General features: G+C 45.3%; 1 protein-coding gene across 1 annotated transcript in view; it reads right to left on the bottom strand.

Annotated features, from left to right (window-relative positions):
- Nucleotides 1–20,043, bottom strand: part of HMCN1 (hemicentin 1) — a 325,574-nt gene that overhangs the window by 247,234 nt on the left and 58,297 nt on the right. Inside the window, exons 3-4 of the mRNA XM_084636570.1 lie at nt 8,460–8,618; nt 7,575–7,697 (exon numbers count right to left, since the gene is read on the bottom strand). Of these exons, the coding sequence (XP_084492696.1) occupies nt 7,575–7,697; nt 8,460–8,618 (282 nt within the window). The remainder of the gene's footprint in view (nt 1–7,574; nt 7,698–8,459; nt 8,619–20,043) is intronic.

Genomic DNA, 20,043 nt, shown 5'->3' with positions numbered 1-20,043 from the left:
AGATGTTAGGAAATGCCAGAATAAATGTTGCTTGTTGCAGCCCTGCCTGTAATACATATATATTTACATTTGTAAAGTCATGTAGTCTTCCACAGACTTGATTGTGCTGTGGATCTTGCATTTACGGCATGCTTTTCTAATCTAATAGTAAAGTCTGCAAAGTACTTTGTGTGCCATTTGGTTGAAAAGCGTGCTATAAATGCAAGATCCACAGCAGGCTAGCATGGGAGGAAGGTGAGTTTTATTTAAAAGCCCAAAATTGTAATCACCACAAATATGCAAGAAACTAAATGGAGTATGAAACTAATATAAAAAATATAAAAACTCTACTTTTAATAAGAGAACGTAGCCCTGGTACAAGGACGGATATTCTACACATTTTTTTTAAATAATGAATAAGCTTTTAATAACTATTGTCACTGTTTTCAAGGTAAATGCACCTTTGAATGGGGTCTTCACGGCCTCCTTAAGGCCACCCACTTAGGACTCAGGCCGCTAGCAGTCACCTTCCTTGGGGCAAAGTCCCATGATATTCTTCCTTTTGGACCAAGATTTAAACTGCAGAATTCTGAAATTTACTGTGATCATCTCACCAGGTCTGACTTTAGTTCAGCATCTATCATCCTGTTCTCTCAGGGGCAACTAGTGACCAGCCACCCTTCATAAAGCAAAGTATTACCTATTCAGAACAAAAGCATTACAAAGGAAACCTATATTCGAACCATCAATAGCTTCTATGCGGGTCTGGCTTACAAGGTTTCCACGGCAGATTTCAAAGTATTTCAGGTCCTCTCATAGGACCTGTACCTCTGGTCACAGTGTCATGTCAGTCAGTTCTCGGAAAGAGTGTGTGAGAGAAAAGACATACCTCCTGATGTAAGGGAATCTTACAGTATCTCTAAAGAATATGTCCTCACAGTGGTAACGAAGCTATGTGGTTTCTCCAGCTACGTCACACACAAACTCTGACACAATAACAGATTAATTAATGAAAGAGTTTCCTTTCTAGAAAAAAAAGTCCATCATAACTGGAACATTAGAGGGTTTTTTTAAAATAAAACTGACAAAAGAAAATTAAGGCCCTCAATCCTGCAGTGAGCTCTATGAAGGCAAGTCCCCTTCAACCACAGGGAGGCCCACTGAGGTTAGTGGGGTTTCCCCTGCAGGGAATAGCTTGCAGGATCAGGACATAAATAATTTTGTATCTGACAAAACAACAAATCAGTTAAAATAGATAAAATAATCTTATCAAGGAAAAGGAGACAAAGTGTGTAAATTGTTTACCAAAGGGTGTTCATTTTAGAATAGAGTTTATAAAAGAAAAGCCCAATATTAGAAACATTGCTGGGAAATTTTAAACAAATTATAAGGCTATTACTCTCAACTAGTTCAAAAAGAAGTATACAAAAAGAGTTTCCAGATAATATTAATTTATTTAAATTAGACCACCAAGAAAAAATTTGACCTTTTGAAGAAGTTGCCAATGAACTCTTTTTGCTCCCTTCTAATGCAGCCCTTAGATCAGAAGTTTACAAAAAAAGTAAAAAAAAAAAAAAAAGCATCTATTGTGCTACTGCAAATCTGTAATTTCTGAGTTCAGAGTTACCCATGAAAATGATGATGAATGCAATATTTCAATTAAAGGGAAAGTTAGGGAGAATTTTAACTTTGAGATCAAAATACTATCTAGTGTTTTGGCTTTAAAGTTGGAGGATCTCCTTCCTAATTAAATATGTAAGCAGAGTCAGAACAGGCTCTACCCTGACATCCAGTGGTGAGCTGTGGAAAAGGACTTCAGGGACTGATCTCGCTTGCATGGGCACACACTGCCTAGCATGATGGGACTGTTGGTCCAAATGGTCACTTTGGCTGCTGTGGGATCCCCAGTATCTTTGTTATTGGGGCAGGAGTAGTAAAGTGTTGTTATCCTGGTTATGTGAATCAAGGACAGTAGAACTGTACTTGGCATTTTATGATGGAGGGACTTGCCCTCAACTAAGTAGCACTCACTAGGCAAGGGACATGGGTTCCAAAACCCAGTGAATTGAGAGAGGTTAGGGATTGGTATTTGTATCTGGTAGTGTGGGTCCCTTGTGAGGGCCCTAAACACTGCTTTGATCCCTCCTCTCTCCACGGTGTAATAACAGAGCTAATTTTGACTCCATTAGGAGTCTTGTTACATGCTGCAGAGCTGAAATCATGATACCCAGGTCTAAGCATTAAACCTACTTTGGGCTAGTGATGCACCAGCACTGAGGCTCCCCTACTACCAGCTGAAATCACTAAAGAGCTGAAATCACTGAGAGCTGTGTTAAGTGTGTGGGGGGCAAAGGGGCTGGAGACATATTGGTGAGCGGCTAGGGGGGAGGAGTGGCTCATGGTGAAGACTGCAGCAGAACCCCATGGAGAGGCGTGGCAATTGGCCATTGACATGAGCAGTGGAGCACATAAGGTGCCCCCATACCTCCCCCACCATTCCTTCTGCCCATGCTGGGAGGTAAATTCTGCAGAGGAACTTCTAAACTCTGTGGGGGGCTGCATTGACTAAGGGCAGAAATTGTGGGAGGGGCAACTTTGGGTTACTGGACTCAAGAACCGCTCTGGGGCTGCACTGACCAGGGACAGAAACTATGGAAGGGGAGACTTTAGGTTGCTGGACTCAAGAACCAATGGGAAGGGACACACCCCAATCTGCTTGGGGGTGGGTCTTCTGGTTCATGGTTTGTGTTTATGAACCCTAGTTGTGGTGTTTTCCCAATTTAATACTATGTTGTTTACCTCACGTTATTAAAGATTTTTGCTACACCAAGACTCTGTGCTTGCGAGAGGGGAAGTATTGCCTCTTTGAGGCACCCAGGGGTGTGTGTGTGTAATTTTCCCAGGTCACTGGGTGGGGGCTCGAGACGATTTTGCATTGTATTGTTGAAAGGGAACCCCTATGTACTGAACCCAGCCTTTGCTGCTGTCAACTCGGCCTGGCAGAAGGGTTACAAATACACAGAGACTAGGTTTGTTTTGTCAAAAGATGACACTCCTTTGACACTGTAGAGTCCTAAATGTCCTGCATGTCACTCAGTAAATAACAAAGCTCTTCAATGAGACTATTCATATGCTTAACACTTTACTGGACAGAAGTCTGACTCCAACATAATTTTGTCACTTGACACAGAGAAAGTCTTTGACTAAGTTGAGTGAAACTATTAGTTCGAGGTGATGCAATGAATAGGAATAAATGATGACTTCTTAAACTAAACTGACCCTGTACAGTCCTCCTACTGCTTCCCTGATAATGAATAGCAGGCGAACAAAAAATTTCAATTTAATTAGGTGCAAGGCAAAGATACCCCTTCTTCTTATTTGATCTTTCTCTTGAAATTATTTCTCTTGAAATCATTGTGTGTATGATTAGATCTAGGGCAAAAGCGCTGTAAGTGTAGATAAGCCCTAAGATACTAATAAGATCCCAATTTTACTGTGATTTAAGTCAAAGGAAATTTTATCACTGACTTCAGCGGGAGCAAGATCAAGCCCTAAATAAATAGGCAAAGCTATTCAGGCACAAGAGGAAGGTTATATTTTCCAGTGTTGCAGCAGAAGCATAACAACATTTCTTACTGTGGAATGCTTTCTAGAAGAAGTGGGCTTTTTGGAGAGATTTCAATTAAGAGATGGTTGCCCTTTTTTCCCTGGAGTGCAAAAATACAGCATAGTCTTTTATTCTTCTTGCGACCACGCAAATATTAGGTAACTACCCAAGTATTCTCTTTGTTGTGTTGTGTTTACTGGTAGCTAGTTTTTCTTTTCTGTTTAGTTAGTTAACACTGCTTCTTTTCCCACTTAACATACAAAGAGCAAGGATGAGGATGTGGATTTGAAAACTTAGTACATTATTATATATATAGTTTATATTATAATATATATTATATTATATATTATATAAACTATTATAAATAGTTTTTTTGTTTGGTGTTTTTTTGGACAAAGCAACAGAAATAGTTTCAACAAAATAAAATACTGGCTTGGCAGGATATTCAAATTCAGCTATTTGAAGCCCTTTCCAAATTTATAATTCAGCATTAGCAATGAATAGATCCAAAACAGTGATTATGTTCTAAAATTTATATATTTCATTCTACAAACCTATACTGATGAAAGGGAGAGTAGCATTTATTTCTGTTAAAGCCCATCTGAGGAATATGCTGTCAATTGTGGATATGTATTGCCACTGTGTATTCTGTTTATTAGCAGCTGTACTTCTGGTGGACTCATCAGCATATTTGGGTCCCTTGAGGAAGCAGAAATTCTGGGCCAGAACCTGGGGTCCAACTGATCTGCATGGAGTACTGCGGGGGGTTTTTTTGGTATGCGTGCACAGGTGGCAGCGCTTTGACAAATGTGTTGTAAAAAACTCACCTTAGCACTCCTCTGATCCTGCTGTTTCTCTGCACAGGGTCTACACTGAAAAGTTATACCGGCGTAACTACACCTCTCAGGGCATGAAAAATCCACACCCCTGAGAGATGTAGTTAAACTAACCTAACCCCCAGCACAGATTGTTCATGCTCTGCAATCTAGCACTATCTGAACCTTATTCAGTAGTTTACTATAAAAAAGTGCTGGGGGAGGGGGGAAATGAGTTACTATTGAATATCCACTATAAGATTTCATATTTGTAGTTTAAAGGTGGGTTATCCTGAACTGGGATCAAGGTCTGTGACAGAATGTATCCCTGTGTTCACACCCTACATGCTACTGTAGTAATTTTTGTACAAGGCATGTCTTGTAAGGTATTATTTGAAAACTCATAATTTGCTGGTCAATATTGTCTTGATAAAATAGATGTGGTAACATTATATGTGAGACATATAAGATTTTGCTGTATGATGTTATTAACACATGCTACACAATTAGAGGTTGGCAAACAGGTCTGGCCTAAACAAAGGAATGTGTGTTCTGCTTAATTTGCATTTAATCAGTAAACAGAGTCATCAAGCAGGAAGAGGAGACAAAGGAAGTTCAAACAGGTGAGAGAAAAAAGCAGTGGGGACATCCTTCTCCACAGACTTTTTGTCCCATGATGGAAATATTTTTTAAGGGGGGGGACTGAAATGATAAAAAGGAGGGACAAATACCCCAAGACACACCCCACCTCTCTGCCAATCAATTTGCCGCACCTGACGAGACAAAGTAAGCAGTCTTTGGACTGGGAGAGGGGTCCTGACCTCAGACATTTAGTCAGTAAGACTGCTAAAAGCATATGGTGAGAAAACAAACTGTGTTAAATTCAAAGAAAAGTTAAGTTAGGCACACGTTGCATTTTTATCTTTTCTTGTAACCATTTCTGACTTTTATGCCTCATAAATAGTGCTCACTTAAAATCTCTTTGTAGTTATCTTGTTTTACTGTTTTATCTAGTCCAGTGTGTTGTCTGGGAAACTCCATTTGGAGTGGCAAGTTATGTGCATATGATTTCTATTAAAGAAATAATAGATTTAATATAGCTTGTATTGTCCAGAAGAGGCCTGGGCAGTCCAGGACATATATTTCTGGAGGAAAATCTAAGACTGGGGATGTGCTGAGGTCATCCTGCAATATAACCAAGGCTGGCGAGAGCTGAAGTGTAACCCACATGTCGCTGGCAGACTGCAGTTGCACCCAGCCACTCAGGGTGAGGCTTGTATGCTTGAAAGCTGTTTGTGAGCAGCTCAGATGGGAACTCTTTCAGCAAGGTATCATAAGGCACGCAAGCTTGCAGGGCAAGGCTGACAGCTGCTCATTAGTCTAGATTGTACCCTGGTATGTCACAGGATCCTTCCTTTGACTCCCCATATAGGTGACTGGCATTACAGAGGCTGGAAAGATGGAGGCCCCACTATGTAGGAATAGACAAACTGAGGCAAACTGCCAATAGAATATTATATGTTAACTCTTTCTGAATACTGGTCTGATGCTTTGTAACACCAAACAGGTATACCAGGGGAGCAGAGAGAAAAAATAATATGTTTATTATATCACTGTTCCCTATCTACAGAACTGGCCAAAGCTGAGCTCCCTCACATCCAACCCAAACAAGAAAAATCAGTACCCTGACATTCAAGTTCTGAAAAAGGAAGTTTCCTGTTAATGTTTTCCACTAAGTTTGTTTTAAAAGTTTCTATTCTGGGCTAGTTCTATGAGACCAGTGGCTTTAGTATTAAATATTTTACTATGCTGGATGAAAACAAAGTGAAATATTTTGCTTTGTAGGACTGTTTGTATAGTTTGGAATTTAGGTGCTTATGTGTACTGTTTTTGGTTGTGCTTTATGTGGAAATTTACTGAAAAAGAAAAATGGCAGCATGATAACTTCCAAGTTTCACACACAAATAATTGCAAAGTTAAAGTTAGAAGTTGTGCACAGTCCTAACAGTCAGTCTCTCTCTCTCTCTCTCTTTTTCTCTCACATCACACATGGTTTATTCCTTAAAAAGTCGGAAGGTAGGAATACCTTCCCCCCTTCAAAGGGAAAACCATGTAAAACCATGTCTTTCTAGTTACTTTTAACCAGAGCCGGTGCTAGCCCATTGGGGGCCCTAAGAAGGAATATTTTGGGGCTTCCCCATAATTAAACAGGCACTTTCTGATAATAAAAACGAATAGGAGGCACCCTGGACCTGCTCAGGGCCCGAAGCAATTTCTTAGTCTGCTTATGCTTAGCTCTGGCTCTGCTTTTAACCCTTTGCCAACAACTGAACAGGGATACAACCTCATTTCTACCAGAGAAACCAAGTGCAGCGCACTGCAGTGCACCAGCATTATTTATGAAATCAGACAAAATTGTGACAAAGTGAAGTAAACAAACTTTTTTGTTTGAATTTTACTTGTTTATAATAAAAAAAATCACTAGCCAGTGACGGAATGTTGTGTACACCAGGAAATCAAGGTCATGTTTACAACATTGACAGATGATTTCAATTACCCAAATAACTAACATGTGACGTTGTCTTCATCAAATTAATTCTCATGCATTTGGGAAATTTCAGTTCTGTTTGTAATAATATAGAACCTGAAAGTCACTGGATGTTCTGTAGAAAATATTCGTTTTAGTCTATGGTTACCAGCACTTCTAATTAGCAATAATAAAAACCATTTATTTAGAACAGAATCTGCTCCATCATCTCACTTAGTAGTAAACCAAGGGGATTACTCATGAGCAAGATACTGCTCAAAGGTTCTAGTCCAGAAAGCTGCTCCACAGAGGCAGGCTGAAGTCAGTGGAGCTCATCACAAGCACAGGAATCCATCCTGTCCTAACAACATAATTAAAATTGGCAGAATCTGGCCCTTAAGAGGCCTGGCAGAGGCGTGGGATAGAGTCAATACACCAGGTCTACATCCAGAATTCACCTTATGTAAAATTCCCAAGAAGCTGGCTAAACCAGCTCTCTGTCTGCTTTGTACCTCAATGGCAGCACAAAGGAGTTGGAATAGAACCAGAATTGGTACCATTAAGCATACAGAGCCATTAAATGGAAGCTCATACCTTACATCACTCTGTATATAGTAGATAGCCATAAAAATTAACTACAAATTACCTCATTAACTTGCTTTTTGTCCAAATGGAAAATTTGACCAGAACTTGTTGAGGCAATTTCCTCGTAGACCTTGTAACCAATATGTGATCTATCATCACAGTCTCCAGTCAGCACAAATACAACCTGGGGTTTAAAAAAGAAAAACATACAAAGGAAATGAAAATATAGTCAATCAGCACCTATGGCAAACCTCAATGGGAAAAATCTTACTCTCAAACGTAACAGCTAAGTATGCCAGAAAAATTGAAAGGTTCTCACTGCTCTGTGCGAGGGACAGCCATTTTACTTTTGATTAATCTACTCTGAGTTCTGTACAAATGAGATGTACACCCCAAAAAAGGCAGGCAGGGGATTTGGAGCACAGCTGAATTCTGTACCTACTCCGAATGATTTCAATGTGATTTTTTTTTCAATGGGAGTTCCATATGGAAGGCGAAGCCCATCAGGATTGAGTGATAGAAAGTGGCTGATTGAAGAAAACAGACATACAGAAATCATGTCAAGAGGGGATGAAATAATATAGCTTATATCAGCACTTTTTATTCCCAGAGTAATCAGTATTATAACTCTCAGACAAATCCACAGACACCAATGCAATTGACAAGAGAGCCAAGAAGACAAATATTGGCAGTGGAATATCTTATAGTATTTAACTAATTACCTTAATTAATGTCCCTTTAATGTTAATTTTTTATTAGTCATACCAATTTAATTTTTTTAAACAACAAAATAAAAACTAGTTGTTAGAATGGTAACAGCTTGACTTCTTTTACAGAAAGATACCACAAATATCCTGGAAAGGAGTTTTTCTGGACGATGCTGCTACTGCATTAGTAGTAAATGGGTAAATGAACAGGAATGGTAGAATATGAATCTTCTCCTTACCTGTGACTGCTTCTGCTGAATGAGCTGCAGTACTTCATGTGTCAGCCTATAATCTTTGGATCGTGCATCAGTAAATACATAGATGAAAGAACCAGGAAGAGAAATTTCTAGAGCAATTTTGATTGCACCAATGCTCATCTCTGGACAGTCACCACCACCCTATTCACAATTAGAGACAGAAAGAAAGAAAAAACAATCACAAGAAAGGAAAATGGATGTTAGCTATAATAATTGGTTTCTTTTTCGGAAAGATCAAGGCCAATTTCTTTTCCAGCTTCTAGCATTTTATTTATTTTATTCTATTCACAGCATTGCATGGTTTTTGAAAAATACTTTATTAAAAAACAGGGTGGGGGGCAAGCCTAGTTTTAAAACTTCTCACTGATGGTCAAGTTGTAAAAAAATGCAATAAAGAATGCAACTAACAAGCAAACTACACAAAATAGGGTAAGTACATGTCCACCTCTGCAAGAGCGTGTCTGAGCAGGGGTGTTAGTAACAATGAGGAATGCATAACACACTGACTGATCTATTCCTACCTACCCCCACCACACCCAGAATCTACCTGCCATTGTACACAATGGGCCATGTTCTGTTCTCAGTTACCCAGGCAAAAATCTGATTTAGCTACATTGGTTAGATTTACACCTAGATAACTGAGAGTAGGAGAAATAGCTTAGTTGGTTTATAGTTTGTTTTTATATGTGTATGCACGCGTGCACACAACCAAGAGAGAACTAAGTTAAAGAAATGAGTTCTGTGTTTAGTTCTGAAAGTGATTAGTTTCACAATCATTCTTATCTCTTGTGGGAGTGAGATCTGTAGTTTAGATCCAGCTCCAGTGAAAGCTCTGTCTCTTGCAGTTACAAGCCTCCCTCACTGGTGACAATGTGATTGTTCCAGTGGCACATAGCTGTACTGGGAGGTCATGGACATAAAGGGAGAAGTAATCTCTCAGGTAGCCAGGACAATCCTATGGAGGACTTTGAATAGCAGAACAGCGAGACCTTGAACTGAACTCTGCACGGGCGGGGCGGGAGGGAGAGGGCAGGGTGGATAAAAATCAATGATTTTTTAAAAATTGATTTTTATTTAAATCGGATTTTTTTTATAAAATGTTTTTTCATCAAAAAGCATTTTATCTAAAGATAGTTTTAATTAAGATACATTATAGCTCAAAAATATCTCATCATGGAATAGGGATTATAAATTCTAATTCTATAGTATGAGACAATATATTCATATAACATTTAAGAAAAGTTTTGTAAATGAGTTCCAATAGTTCATGGATTATGGACACAACCTTATGGGGTTCCACAGGCTTCTGTATAGATTATTTAGGTTAATTTTTCTATCTACCCAGTGGGACTCAGTGCTCAGTCTAGAAGATACCATCAGAATGCTTAGTTTTGCAGTTCTCAAACTGTGGATTTGTCTCCAAAGGTAACATGCTTGTTAACAGCAAAAATGTTTTAAAATCAAATAAATAAATAATATATAGAGTGAGGAATAACAGACCTCAACTCTATTGTCCCTCTGCAAATTTGTGTACACAGAGTCAATCCCCTATCTCTCTCTAAAAGTGCAAAGTTTCAAGAAGTTCAATGAACAGAAGATTGTTGGCGGTAGAATAGATCTGGACAAGGAGAAGAAATCTGGAGATAAATGTGAGACGCAAGGGACATATGCTTTTTTGTTAAAATATTATGTTTGCTGTTGAAGAAAAAAATCCAGAATACTTAACGTTGTTGTTTTAGTTAAATAAAACAATTTTAATGTCTGTCTGGTGATGTTCTCCTCCTAAGACAGCATGGCAAGAAAATCCCCCAAATATTAATGATTAACCTGTTGAATTGGAGATAGTTCACCTCCCAGTGACTTCATAAATATCTGCTTCAATTACCTTTGGTAAATGAAATAACCAAACAATCATTAATTTTCTGATATAGCTGTAAAACTAATCTGAAAAGTTTTCAAAATATATTACTGTTTAAAAATTTATAGTGTATACCTTCTAAAAATGAAACATACATCTATCTCTGAGTTATGAAAAATATGTATTAAGGTTATTACAACCAACAAGAATGCACTTTTATGTAGAAAAGTATGATTAAATCGAGCTTCCTGACCAGTGATATAAATCAAATCCACCCTGCTCAGGGGTTTGGATTTTTCACAACTCCCCTGAGCCACATAGCTCTACCAACCTAATTTCCTAATGCAGAACAGGCCTAAGGCTTGAGAGTAACTTCACACTTCCACACTGCAGCCCCCGCTGGTCTCAGCTTCCTAGTTTTATACCACTGTGACTGTCTGGGGTGTCACCTGGTGTGCTGGGACGCCACTGAGTCAGACTATTCTGCCAGCCTGGGTCGCTTTTACCACTGTAAGGTCCGTAGTGTACACATAGCCTTAGTAACTATAAAGGTTGTAATCTCAAAGAACTGTTTACATATACGCTCCCAAAGTAGGAATACTTTATCATCTTCTAGTGTAAAGAGTGCACCTGTTCTTTAAATGTAATTCTAGTTATAAAGCCCTCCAAAATGTCCCTTCTGACTTTCATGGGAAAAGCAAGCAGTAAAGCAGACAGCCAAAACACTGGGAAAAATAAGTCTCAAAAAACCCTTTTTGATTTTCATGTGTCAGAAATTCATCCTGGCAATGCTTGTGTATCCTAGAGGATAGCTCAGTATATCCCAATTAATTTTAACTGTTGTTGTTAAGTGCCCTCTTCAACAAAAATGACTCCTGTGCTTTGTTTCAGAGTAGCAGCCGTGTTAGTCTGTATCCGCAAAAAGAAAAGAGTACTTGTGGCACCTTAGAGACTAACAAATTTATTTGAGCATAACCTTTCATGAGCTACAGCTCACTTCATCGGATGCATTCAGTGCAAAATACAGTGGGGAGATTTATATACACAGAGAACATGAAACAATGGGTGTTACCATACACACTGTAACAAGAGTGATCAGGTAAGGTGAGCTATTACCAGCAGGAGAGCGGGGTGGGGGAGGAGGGAGAAACCTTTTGTAGTGATAATCAAGGTAAGCCATTTCCAGCAGTTGACAAGAAGGTGTGAGGAACAGTTGAGGGGGGGAAATAAACATGAGGAAATAGTTTTACTCTGCTTTGAGTGTTACATGTGGAGACAAAGACTAGACAATGGTTACTTCCTATAGTCCTCTTCCATTAAGGAAAACCTCTTGCTAGTCACACTTAAAATCTCTCAGAGTATTGTTACACACCAGTGAAGTGTTCTATTATGCTAATGTTTATTTTTCATATAAATAGTCAAACTACTTTGTTACTCTATATACACAGTGTTCCCAGTACAGTAGGAAACAGAAAACACAAAGGGCTGCCTTCTCAAAAGGTATATCATATTACAAAAAAAATGATTGAGGAGAGCAGCTTTACATATCAAACTTTTCCAAATGAAAAATTCCTTTACACATTTTTTTTTTCCAAATTGCAATTAAAAGTGCTTTTCGTAACGTCCTGAAATTCCCTGGGAAACTACTGTTTGGTTCAGTCTAGTTTGGATAAGCATCCAGACACTCCAATTAAATATCTGAATTTATCTGAACTAGCCACATTTCTGAGTCCTAAATTTAGCCTTGGTATAACTCCACTGACTTCAAATACAGTTGCACCCACTTATAGGAGGGCTGAATTTGGCCCTTAGTGTGCAAAATCTGACTGGAAACATCATTAGAAAAGACTCTTCTAATTAAAACAGTGATAATTTTTCTATTGGGCTCTACATTAAGCACAATCAGGGGCTCCTTCTATAACTATTAGCAGCTGAAAGCCTGTGCTGTCACACTGCCATATTCATAAAGTCAGGTGTGTAAAAAAGCCAAAAATGGTTGAGATCTTAAAAACTGGATAGTAACAAACATGGGGTTGGTCCTGCTTTGAGTTGGGGTTCTTCCTCCTTTGAGGAAGGGGTTGGACTAGATGACCTCCTGAGGTCTCTTCCAACCCTAATTTTCTATGATTCTATGAATCCCAGTGATGATTGAACCTGGTGATAGTCTAAACAAAAGGAGCTTGTGCTTTTTAGTTATTTCCATGGCTTCACACTGACTCAACAAACATTGGAGGCTTCAGAGTGATGTCTGGAGTTATTGTGTGTGGTGACTGTGTTATATGAGGGATTGCGTTGATTTGTGTATAGGTTGTGTTGTGCTGGGAAAGTTGTGTAGATTTGTGCGGGTGGTGAATGAGGGGTGTGTGCTACTGTGAGGGGCTATTTGTGCTTTGGGTTATTGTGTATGCTGGTTGTGGTTATGGGTGGATGGTTGTGTTGATTTGTGTCTGGGGGGTTGTGCTGGGAGATTTGTGTTGATCTGTGCAGGTGGCAGTTAGGCCAAGTAATCCACCATCTGTTCAGTATTACTCACGCAACCAATGAAACTGTTACATGCAAATTAGCTGAAGAGTAAGAGCAGTGATTGAGTTACCTTTGATATCATAATGCTCTAGGATCCTTGACATGGCACAAATACTGTAGTTGTATTCTGCATGGTTGTAATTCATAAAGTCAAAATGGTCTGAGAAACTAAAAACTGGATAGTAAGACTATGAAACCCAGCAATGATTCAACCTAATGATATTCTGAACAAAAAGAGCTCTCCACCACCCTTGGAAGCTATTTCCATCACTTCACGCTGACTCAACAGACATTTTATGCTTCCGACAAGGGCGACAGATTCTTTCTAAAAGTGGGGGGGGGCACACGAGGCTCCACACCGGCTCTGGCCCTGCCCCTCCCCTCCTCTTCCCACCTGAGGCCCTGCCCCCCGGCCAAGCCGGAAGCCAGAGTTGGGCCGGAGAGCCCGAGATGGGGGGGGGGGCCCAAGAGCAGACCCTGGTCATTGTCCCTGCCCCTTATGTCCCCCGCCCAGGGCAAGTGGAGGGTCCACAGCTCTCTGGGCTGCTCTTACCTGGGCCAGGGGAAGAGGAGGGGCAGAGGTCTGTGGGGCCTGTGGCGAAAAGTGGACTGGCCAGGCCCATCCGCTTTCAAAAGTGGGAGAGCCATCACCCCTTGGCCCCTGCTGTTCCAGCGCCCCTGGATATTCCTGGAACCTAATAATATCTATTATTTCTGCATCAATTTTATTTTCTCTAAGGGCTGGTCAACACACAGTGTTTGTACCATAATACCTATAATCATTAAGGGGTGTGATATTTTTACTGAGATAGATATAAAGGAACAACTATTCGTGTCAAACAGTTATATCACTAGCTGTCTTCAGCGGCCACAGAGTACCCCCCCTCCCGAAGGAAGGAGAGCACCTAGGACCTGCGGAGACCCATCCTACAGCTCTGGGTGTTCAATATTGCGATGGTGAGAGGTGCCATGAGGAGGGTTTGGGGGGGATCCTCACTGGCAGGGATGCTCGCGGCTCCCGACAGCGGCCGCACAACAGTCCATGACCTACCCCATAGGTGAGTAAGGAGTCACGGAAGAGGCGGACCCGCTGGTAGGTCACAGCGGCCTGCTTCCCGGTCCTTTTACCCTCCCCCATGAGGGCCCTCGTGGCTCAGAGGATTTGATGAAAGTCCCCCCATCGCTGGAGCGCAAGCTGTACCTTGTTGCGGGAGCCACGGACAGCTTCTAAAAACTCCTGCAACTCCTCTCGCAGCGCATAGGGGGGTGGGGTTACGGTCTCCTGGTTATTCCCCGACGGGGCCCTTGGTACAGCCCCGTGGCCCACCGAGACGGGCAGGCAGGGTGCAGACCCCCAACGGGGAGCCTGATGGACTGGCGCCACTTGGCCCGCCTTGAACCCTGGGGCAATAGGGGGCAGCAGAGGGAGGATAGCAGCCCCTAGTGGGTCGGGACAGGTGAACACAAAAGCCGCTCCCTGGGGGTCATCTACTGGAAATGGGAAGGAGACAGCCCCAGGGGCGGCAATAACATCGCGGGAGGTGGACAGGATAGGGACGGGGCAGGGGCAGAGGCGAGATTCTGGGCTTCAGAAGCCAAGCAGCTGGATGGTGGCACCTCCCGATCAGGCTCAAGGGTTGAGGGGATGGGGAGGGGGCTCTCAGCGATGCCGGGCGCAGGCTCTATGGTGGGTTTGGCAGCCATGGCATCAGGAGGTGGACTATCTTCTGTAGGGCCCCAGCCCGGGAAGGAGGTCAATTGCTCCACACCAACGAGGGGTGCCCCTGGTGGCTCGGGTCCCGGCTGCGTGGCACTGGCCGTTGCCTGAACAGGCGCGGTGGCTGTCAGTGGGGTGCCTTCTGCGGCCGGGTTGATGGAGGAGTCCAGGGGCTCCTCGAACATGGGAGCGGAAGCAACGGTTAAGGGGAGGGAGCATGGGAAAAGTGGGGCTGGAGTGAGGTCGCCCGGATCGAGGCCCACTGGCATAGGGTCGTCCTCCCCCGGGTGACCGGGGTCAGACCCAGGGCCTCGATCTCCTCGTATATGGATGGGAGATTGCTTTCTGCCACCCCGGGGTTCTCCCCGCCGGCACCTGATGCGACGGTCACCTCGGGGCTCACAGAGGCTTCAGATGGTTTCAGGGCAGGAGGGGCTCCCTCGGGGGCCTCGGAGGGGAGGGACTCCCGTGGAGGGGAGATACTGCCTTCTGGTGCTGCGACGTCTTCCCCAGCCAGCACCGGTGGATGGAATACACACGTGGGCAAAGCGGAAGGCTTGGCATCGGTACCCCCTTCCTGGTCTTCCAGGGGGCCTCCACATCGGATGGGAGAAGCAGAGCTCGAGCCTTCTGCTTGCCCTGCTTCCCCTGGACTAGGGCCCAGCCCTCCATGGCATCATCCAGGGGGTGGCTAGCAGGGGTCATGTCAGGGGGCAGAGGCGATAGCTCAGGGACTTGGGGGGGTAACGGTGGGGCAGCATGAGGGAGGGAAGATTCCCCTTGGGGCGGGCCCTCTCCCTTGCCCGGCGGTGTCCCTGCTGACCCTGCTCCACAGGCCCCGCCAGATTGCAAGCAGCGGGAGCAGGGCTCTCCCACTCGTCTGGGCATAGTGGAGGAGGTGCCCCTTGGGCCCGAGCAGGAGCAGTGGTGGACTGGGAAGGAGGAGGGGTGGCTTCGGGCACCAGGAAGCCAGGGGCATCGGCGATGACGGAGCCGGTGCCCTGTCGGGGCTCAGGAGTCCCGGATGCCCCTCCTTGCCGGGCCAAGGGGCAGTCCTTCCGGACGTGCCCCATCGCCCAGCAGAGGTAGCACCTGGCCTCCCCCGTGGAGCAGTGCACCCAGTAATAGGCCCCCTGGTAGGGGACCAGGAAGGACCCCTCGAGCGCCTCTCCATCACACGCCGCCGGCAGCAGTTGAACGAGAGGACGTGACCGAGGATGGGATCTTTGCAGCCCAATGGGAGAGGGCTGACCACGGAGATGGGTTTCCCCAGGGTGGAGAGGGCAGGTAACAGGGCGGCATTGGGAAGAAAGAGAGGGACAGAGGTCAGGACCAGGCAGATGCCCAGGTCCGCTAGCGACTCCAGGGGGACGAACACCCCCCCACACCAGGCCCTTCTCCACCGCCTCCTGGGTGGCAGCCTCCAATGCTAAGAAGAAGACGATCTTGCCATACATTTTGGAGGCTGCCACAATGGCCGTGGACCCCACCACCCTCACCAACGCCCGCACGTAGGTCTCCACGTGGGGTGAGGCAGGCACCAGGAGGCAACAGATGCCATGCTTCCTGGTCATGGTGGGAAAGGGGCCCTGGCCGCTATAGATGGTAGCACAGGCGGTGGGTGGAAGAGATGACGTAGTGGCAGGCGGGGGGGCTGCCACCATCTGAGAGTATGCCCTGGGGGCCAGGGGAGGGACACCCGCAGAGCTGGTGGAGGGAACAGCGGGGAGGGACACCGCGGCCGGTGGTAGGGCCACGGCAGTGGGGGTAGCCCCTGCCATGGAGGGCCTGGTCTTTTTCGTGGGGCCCTTCCCCTTCTTCTTACCCTGGCCCTTCCCGCTGGCTGGGGGGGCTCCCCCAGCATCTGAGGGGGTGAGGGACGTGGCAGCAGCGGAGGTCACCCCGGTGCCTGCTGCTGCCGGCACCCCAGCGGGGGCGATGGCAGGTGGTTCGGCAATGGCAGCGGAGGTAGAGGCTTGGGGGGGTGACGGAGGGGCAGGTGGGGGAGGGGTAGCTGGGGCTGCTGGAGGGACCCCACCCATCTTGTCCCCCACCATTGTGAGCAGGGAGGGAAGGGGAAACACCAGAAGGAGGAGGGGAAAGGGGAAGCAGGTCGACCACTCCTCCCCGCTAGGCTGCAGGCAGGGGAGGAGGGCACCAAAAGCGGTGGGCTGGATGGGGGAACAAAACAGGGGTTAGGGGTCAGTCGCCGACACGGGGTGGAATTCCGGCTCCTCTAGCTGCATTAGAGTTGAGGGGATACAACAACATTGGGGGTGCAGTGAAGAGGGTTTAAACTAAAATGGGGAGTGGTACAAGCGCATGGGAGGGGGCATGAGCGCACAGAGCAAGGGGCTAAGCGGGCTGGAGTTAGGGCAGGAAAACCAAGGGGCTAGCTTCAGAGGCTGGGGCGGGGCGAACAAACAAAGGCTGCAGAGGGAAACGGGTGGGGCAGGCAAACAAACTGAAGCTAGTGGGGGGGGGGCTGGGGCAAAGGGCTGCAAGTGGCAAACGGGGCAGGTAGAAAAGGGCAAAGCTGTGGGGTGGGCAGTCTGGGGGCGGGGGCACGTGCGCTTGCACAAGGTCTGTTTAGGCTGGCTGCTGCTTCTGGCCCAAATGGTGGAATCAGGGCGTGGCAAGCCAAGCAAGCAGCTGAGTCCAGAGGCAGGAGCTGAGGCAGATGGTAAACAGCCAGTGGGGGTGGTAGAGGGGGCAGCGGTGGTGGTAGTGGTGGGGATTGGGGGACACACAGATGGATCGGGGGGCAGCTCCACGCCACACCCCCTGTGTCACTGCAAACACAATCAAGACCCCCACCTCAAGAGCACAGTTCTAAAGTTACTCAGTCTTAAGGCCCCCTCCACGGTGGTCTGCAAAGTCTCTTGGTGCTTCCCCACTGGTAGATGGTCCTCTCCTTCTCCTCCTCGGGGCTTCAGCAGCTCCAGTTAGCAGACTCTGCAGCAGCAGCTCCAGGAAGTCCAGGTGGTGGTCCAGGCAGGCAGAAAGGACCCCTCTCAGGTGGTGTTGGTGGTGTCCACAGCAGCAATGGCTGGGGCTGGGGTCCCTCACTCCCCTCCCCTCTGGGGAGCGGGCTAGCAGGCTCCCCCCCCACAAAAGGGCTGCAGTTGGAGCAGTAGCAGCACCCGAGGGTGGGGGCGTCAAGCAGCCGGCCAGCAACCAGGTAGCAGAGAACGGTGGGGGGAGGGGTGGTCTGGCCCAGCCAGGGGAGCAGCAGCAGCAGCAGCAGCAGCAGCAGCAGCAGGGAGAGCCCAGGGCCTAGTACCAGCAGCCCTCTCCCTCCTTCTCCCTCCAGGCCAGAGGGCTACAGGAGAGTAATAGAAGGGCGATATATTAGCCCCAGGTTAAGTAGGTCCCTTTTCCCTGGGTACAGTAACAGGGAAGGTTCCAAAACAATCAGGAACCTTCTGGAGACAATTAAGACAGACAGGCTGATTGGCTGCAGGTGTTCTAATCGAGAAGCTGCTAGAATCAATTAAGGCAGGTTAATCAGGGCACCTGGGTTTTAAAAAGGAGCTCACTTCAGTTTGTGGTGTGTGTGTGTGTGTGTGTGTGTAAGGAGCTGGGAGCAAGAGGCGCTAGGAGCGAGAACGCGGACTGTTGGAGGACTAGCATTATCAGACACCAGGAGGAAGGTCCTATGGTGAGGATAAAGAAGGTGTCGGGAGGAGGCCATGGGGAAGTAGCGCAGGGAGTTGTAGCTATCGCACAGCTGTTCCAGGAGGCATTCTAGACAAAGCTGCATTCCACAGGGCCCTGGGCTGGAACCCAGAGTAGAGGGCGGGCCTGGGTTCCCCCCAAACCTCCCAACTCCTGGTCAGACACAGGAGGAGTTGACCTGGACTGTGGGTTCACGAAAACGGCCAAACTGAGGGCTGCCGTGAAGCTCCAAGGCAAGCAAATCCACCAATAAGCACAAGACCCACCAAGGTAGAGGAGGAACTTTGTCACATAGTATATAGACAATAGTCATCTCACCCTTACTCTCAAGATTAGACCCACTGAAATCAGTGGATATAAATAATAACAGTAAGGGCTTAAGGATTAGGCTTGTATTGGAAGCGCCCCTTCTAGCGACTCATTCAGTCTGTGCTTTTGTTTTGTGGACAGATTGATTTCGTTATCCACAAATGACCCCTCCTAGATGGATGTCAAGTTTAGCCTTGATGATGTCTAATGAAGACAAATTTCATTATCTCCCTTGGCAGCTCATTACACTGTCTAATTGTTCTGATAGTTATCAGCTCTTCCTTAAAATATTTAATATTTGGCACGAATTCTCTCCTTTTTGATTAATAAGAATAATTGTTCCATGTCCTTTCCATCTGCATTAATCTCTCCTGTTGCAATGTAAAGATGATCTGCTTCTCAAACTGCTTTTGTTTTTTCCAGTTTTCTCTTTCAACTCAATTTCCTGTCTCTTAAATGCTTTACTTGGAAACACACAAATGGCAAGCGGTTGGAAAATGCTTCACTGCTCTGGGAGAAACCCAGAAGTTTTAATCAAAATATCCTAAAAAAATTTACATAGTTCCAATTACTTTTTAAATTTTAAATTTCTGGTCTTTCAAAGGTTATAGTTCATTCAAATTGATGTATTTTGTGTACTTATATTAACTTATTTAAATGCCCACAGTTTGAATACGAAGTTATTAAAACAATATGCCATTGGCTAGAATTAAAAAATAAATAAATCATAACTTAAATAGAACTTTACAGTAATTTTTAAACAAGTTGTTTGGAACTAAGACTTTGCTGAACATTTATTACAAGCTTCATCTGATCTGCAAATTATTTGCAAACACGTCAAGGAATTATGACGTGATTGGAATAACAGAGACTTGGTGGGATAACTCACATGACTGGAGTACTGTCATGGATGGATATAAGCTGTTCAGGAAGGACAGGCAGGGCAGAAAAGGTGGGGGAGTAGCACTGTATGTAAGGGAGCAGTATGACTGCTCAGAGCTCTGGTACGAAACTGCAGAAAAACCTGAGTGTCTCTGGATTAAGCTTAGAAGTGTGAGCAACAAGAGTGATGTAGTAGTGGGAGTCTGCTATAGACCACCAGACCAGGGGGATGAGGTGGATGAGGCTTTCTTCCGGCAACTCGCAGAAGCTACTGGATCGCACACCCTGGTTCTCATGGGTGACTTTAATCTTCCTGATATCTGCTGGGAGAGCAATACAGCGGTGCATAGATAATCCAGGAAGTTTTTGGAAAGCGTAGGGGACAATTTCCTGGTGCAAGTGCTAGAGGAGCCAACTGGGGGGGAGCTTTTCTTGACCTGCTGCTCACAAACCGGGAAGAATTAGTGGGGGAAGCAAAAGTGGATGGGAATCTGGGAGGCAGTGACCATGAGTTGGTTGAGTTCAGGATCCTGACAAAGGGAAGAAAGGTAAGCAGCAGGATACGGACCCTGGACTTCAGGAAAGCAGACTTCGACTCC

This window comes from Lepidochelys olivacea (genome assembly GCF_965140295.1).
Source record: "Lepidochelys olivacea isolate rLepOli2 genome assembly, chromosome: 8".
NCBI classification, from domain to species: Eukaryota; Metazoa; Chordata; order Testudines; family Cheloniidae; genus Lepidochelys; species Lepidochelys olivacea.
This window is presented reverse-complemented; position numbering and strand designations above follow the sequence as displayed.